We start from the raw sequence: 5670 nt of genomic DNA, 5'->3' as shown, positions 1-5670 counted from the left end.
TCTATTCCATTCTTCTTTCCGTACTTATCATTCGGTCAAAGTTCATGGGACTTGCCGGCATGTACTTACTGGGCAGACAAGAAAAATATCTTCAGGAGTCTGAGAACTAGTATGGCTAACCAAATTTGAAAACGATTTTGGTTTACCGTGAAGGTTTGACCGCTTTGAATCGAGAAATTTTCAGTCCGATGTTGTTAAATTCGGTTCAAGTGAATTAATCCGGACAATAAATATGACAATTCACTTAAAAATTAAAATAAAATGGAAAATATATATTGTTTAGTTTTTATGAGATGCATATAAATTTGTATATATATATTATTTTAGTTTTGTTTATGACCGCTCACAAGCCTACCTTGCCTATTTTTTAGATGGACAAAATATGATATTTCATGCCTTATTTAAAAACACGCGCATGTTCATTCCCTTTGTATGTATTATTTCATTTGTATAATTATTTATTATGATAAATATATTTGTATGCAAGTTATGTAATTATTTTGTATGCGTAATGTACATGCATTTATATATTTGTATACATATTTTGTAATTTTATTTAGGACAACCTACAACTCACCTTGCCCATGTTTAGAGTAGACAATACATAATATTTCATACCCTATTTAAAAATGGGTATATTTATGTCCACCCTAATTTAAATGAACATTGTATAGGCACGGGTAAGACAGACCTAATTGTCAGTACTACTTGTAAGAGTATATGTTGCACATGGAATAAATTATGGAATTTTATCATTGAGATAAATGATTTTAGTATTGTTCCTTCTTCTTTTTTAAGTTAATGTTTGTTAGCAAATTTTATTTAAACAATCCTTACACAGTATGGGTCTTAGACTAGCTACCCAAATTTTCCTTAACAAATATTACTCACGTCTATTCTTTACTTTCTTCTTCTCCTTCACTCACTCTCAACTTGTTCTCACCTGCTCTTTTTTTCTCTACCTTCATCACATTTTCGAAAACTAACTAAATATGGAGAATGTTCTTTATTAGAACACAAAGATATGGACAGTGGTTGATCAGATGTTGATGAAGGGGTGGAAGGTAGTCGTCAAGCAGGAGAGCTGGACCCGCCAGTGGAGGTACCTGAAAAGGTTCTCCGACGATCAAGTCAGTGTATGAACTTAGTGAGAGAATAGTGAAGACAAATATCAATAGAGTGAGTAATGTTAGAGAGTGAAGAGATTCAGATACTTCTTGTTGGTGGAGATCCCTATTTATAGAAGGGAGAGTTGACCTTAAGCTCTTGGCTGGTGGTGCGACGCGTGGCCGACCAAAGGTGTTGTCGGGAGTTGCTTTTCCCGTGTCAGACGGTCTGCTAGGATCGTACACTATGCCATTCTTGTCTTCTAGCCTGTGGTTGGTTTGGTATCCGTTCTGCGACCTGTTGTGCTGGCAGGTAGGTTGGTGGAGTACGGAAAGCATGCTGTCTCTTGGGTCAACTCTGGTGGTCCCAACAAGTGGGGCCCACCTCGGCGACCAAGCTTGGGACTCTTTGGTTCGCCGAGTAGGAACATAGAAGAAAGTATTGGACTATTGGTGATTTATAGAAATCGATTAATATTTTAGAGATTTTGAGTATTTTCAAAATTTCTCATAACAATTTTAATCTAAAGTTATCCTATTTTCAAGTTTGTGCACTTGTCATTAATATAAAGTTCTAATAAGTAATAAGTATAAAGTATTGAACCATATTTAATAAGAGAATAATGTATCTCCTTGTATAAGGAGATAACTTATCTCTTCTAACCAGTAAAAATGTGACATGTGTGCTATTTTGTTTATTTTTAAAAATATTTTTATAAAAAATGATGAAACATGACACATGTCATGATTTCACTGGCAGTAGGAGATACACATTTTCTTGGTTTGATAAAATGAAGCCTTAACTCACTAATCCAACTCATGTTCATAACCATGTATATATTATGTGTATAAATTTTTACTTCATAGTTATTAACTCAAAGTATTATCTTAAGTAGGAGCCACATCTTCTCTTTGCCACATTTTATCACATACATTTATTTGTTACTAATTGAAAAAAAATATGTGCATATCGACAGTGTATGAGTTTTATATATTATCATTATTAATTTTTAATTATTGTTGAATTTTCGGAAAATGTAATACAAATGAATGGTGGATAACAAAGTGCATATGTATAAATTTTTATATGTCAGTGTATACATTTTACACTCTTGTTAATTTTACTGACTGATAACAAACAATAAGTAAATGAAGTGACACGAAATGAGATGTACTCCCTCCGTAAGTATGATTAGATAATATTTGACGACATTATATAGTGAAAAAAATAAACTAAGTATAGCCTTTCTCTCGTTTCCTCCATTCTATCGCAGCTTCAACTATGCATAGGGTATTACGTTCAACCCTTTCTAGAACCCTACCCTCTAATTCCACAATCTCAAACCATTTCAATAACCCATTTCAATCTTCTTCTTCTTCTTCCCTGATACGCTCTTTATTCTCTGCAATTCCCATCGGAGGAACAAATTCTCAAAAATCGCAACAACGACCCGAGATTCTATGCGATTTCATGAAATGGGGTTCGGTTGGATTTAACAGGGCATTGTCAAATTTCGCTACCGGGTTCACACCTTTGAAACCTAAACCCTTGGATTCTATTGTTGATGTGCATAGACTCAAGAATCGGGATCCTCAGGATATTGCCTCTGCTTGGGATGATGTAATAAATTTCAATCTCATTGCACTAATTCTTGTTTATTGTTTTTCTATAACACTTTTGTATTACTCTTTATTCTTTGCTAGGTCTGGTAACAAGGTGAGTAGTGAAGAATTCCTTTGAATATTGATTATTTTTACATATTTATTATGAATCAGCTACAAGATAATTAGAGAATAAGGTGAATTTATGTTAGGATAAGAAAATCTTGGGTTGGGTGAGTAGAGATTTCGGAAACATTGGATTAACAATGCATTAGTGAGAAAACGGAGGTAGTACTTATTGTTGTGAATAATTTAGAATTCTGCTTTAGGTGGTTTGAGACATGTGCGGAGAAGACTTATAGAAGCCTTGGAGCAATGAGATTATGTTAGATGAAGAATAGCTCAATAGTTAGATGTAGAGTGAGACAAAGAAAAAGTATAGGCAGAACCATAAGGGTTTAGGCATAAATGATTTGTTTATAGACAAAATTTGTTGTAGAATATTGTGATGTTCTTCACTTAGTGGGAAAAGGCTCGGTTGTTGACTTTTTATTGTTGTATTAGTGTATTACAAAAACAGCATTCAATCAGTGCTTGACAACACACTCGGTACCATAGAAATTCCCTATTTTCTATTGTTTGATTTGTTCACTTTATATGTATGCTACACTCTGAAAATATATCTTTGAATCGTGTCCTTTCCTGCTGGAAAATTATGATATAGATAATGTAATACAATCCCTGAAAATTTGCTAAACTTCTATAATTGCTATCTAACAATTGTGCTATTCTAATTAAGGAGATATTTACAAAATTACGTAATTACATATTTCAGCTATGCAATAATGAAGCATTCGTTGGCTTAAATGATAAGCTATTCTAATCAAGGAGATAATTATAGAATTACACAATTACATATGTAAAGAAATGTAAGATTCCATTGACATCCCCCTCAAATTGATGTTGGTGAATCTACAAGCGTCAATTTGCTAATTAGGAACTTATTTGTCAATGCTTTGGTGAAGATGTCTGCAATTTGAACTGATGTAGAGACATGAGGTAGAGTGATAACTTTGCTGTCATAGGCTTCTCGGATGGAGTGATAATCTACCTCTATGTGCTTTGTTCGTTCATGGTAAACATGATTTGCTCCAATTTGTATGGCACTCTTATCGTTAGCATGTAACGGAGTTGGTTGTGACTGTGCTTAACCAATTTCAGAAAGAAGATCATGCAACCAAACAATCTCAGAGCATGTTGCAGACATGGTGCAATATTGTGCTTCAGTGGGTGACTTAGAGACCGAGTCTCGTTTCTTGCATTTCCATGACCAATTACCATCGCTGTAGGCGTGGAGTTTTGGTGATGAACTAACAATGAAAAACAAGCCACAAGTGGGGTGCCAAGGAGATATCAAATAATGCATTTTACAACGGAAAGATGGAACTGTCGAGGAGTTTGTATGAATTTGCTTACCACGTGGACAACAAAAGAGACATCAGCTCCACTGATGGTTAGGTAGATAAGACTACCGACCAACTTATGGTATAAAGTTCGGTGTTGTAGAAGTTGAACTTCGTCTCGTCTATATTTTACATTAAATTCCACGGGGGTGTCAACAATAGTTGCATTGGTGAGGCCACCTAACTGAATTATATCTTGAATATATTTGTGCTGAGTCACAAAGATGCCTTGTTGTTGATACTGAACTTCTAACCCAAGCAGTAAGTCAGCTTGCGAATATCTTCCATGTGGAAAGTTGAATGCAACAACTTTTTGATTGTAGAGTTAGTCAGAACCAGTCACCACAATATCATCCACATAAACAAGTAGCACCACAATTCCATTGGGAGTCCTTTGTAGAAAAAGGGACGGATCATACTGACTTTGTGTGAAGGAAAAGCCAAGTAGTGTTCGAAATTTTCAAACCATACTCTTGATGTCTGTTTCAATGCATATAAAGAATGCTTCAGTTTGTAAGCAACATTAGCTGATTGGGTAGGCATACATGTAGGAAGTTTGATGTAAACTTCCTTCTTGAGGTCACCATAGGGGAATGCATTCTTGATATCCATCTGATGTAGTTGCCAATTTGGAGTGACAGCCTTGTGTCTTTGGTATACCAAGAAAGGTTTTGGTGTTGTTGGTCCTGTAGAATGACGAAATAGATATGGATGATGAAGAGAAAGTCTTATGGTTTGTTTAAAAAAATAAGTATTTTCTTGAAAAATAACATTTCTAGAGACTCAAAGCAGATGTAGACTAGGATCGTAAGACCTTTTTGGTGGGCTGAGTAACCAAGAAAAACACATTTAATAGATTGAGCTGTGAACTTAGTGCGTTCGTGTGGGGGAAAATGGACATAACAAACACAGCCAAAAGTGCGAATGATTGGTGGGATTGAAATTTTACTGAAAAATATAGGTTTAAACCGTGTCCTCTCTTGCTGGAAGATTTTGATATAAATAGTATAATACAATCCCTGAAATTTGCTAAACTGCTATAATTGCTATATCCTATACTTGCACTATTCTAACTAAGGACATATTTACAAAATTACATAATTTCAGCCATGCTAAAATGATAGGCAATGCTAATTAAGGAGATAATTATAGAATTACACAATTACAGTTGTAAATAAATGTAGGATGCTACGAGTAATTCCATTGACATGCTTGTGTCTGTGAAGCTGGTTCAAAGAATTTAGTATTAGATGCATTGGGAGAAGGACCAGAAGAGTCTCAAAAGCCTTTTATTTGTCTCTAGCACGTGCTTTTGTTAGTTATTTTCTCTTTCAAATGCTCTTGAGACTCTAAAAAATTGATGTGATGACAAAATAAGAGAAGATTTGTGGACTTTAGTACAGCTTTTCTTATTGCCGAGTGTAAAACATTGACCCTCTCTGTTGTGTGGTTAGTGAATTATTGCCAGATAATACATGAACATATATGATATGGCAATG

General features: G+C 34.7%; 1 protein-coding gene across 3 annotated transcripts in view; it reads left to right on the top strand.

Annotated features, from left to right (window-relative positions):
* Positions 1-5670, top strand: part of LOC109338663 — a 39957-nt gene that overhangs the window by 31478 nt on the left and 2809 nt on the right. For 2 of the 3 annotated variants that reach the window (XR_002106570.1, XM_019575947.1), the window contains exon 1: positions 2338-2727. Coding sequence is in view for 2 of the 3 variants with exons in the window: in XM_019575947.1 (XP_019431492.1) it covers positions 2389-2727 (339 nt within the window). In the remaining variant the exon portion in view is untranslated. Of the gene's footprint in view, positions 1-2337; positions 2728-5670 lie in introns of those variants that run through there. The other variant, XM_019575948.1, reaches the window with a different exon arrangement.

Source organism: Lupinus angustifolius, unplaced genomic scaffold, assembly GCF_001865875.1.
Source record: "Lupinus angustifolius cultivar Tanjil unplaced genomic scaffold, LupAngTanjil_v1.0 Scaffold_32_86, whole genome shotgun sequence".
NCBI lineage: Eukaryota > Viridiplantae > Streptophyta > Magnoliopsida > Fabales > Fabaceae > Lupinus > Lupinus angustifolius.
This window is presented reverse-complemented; position numbering and strand designations above follow the sequence as displayed.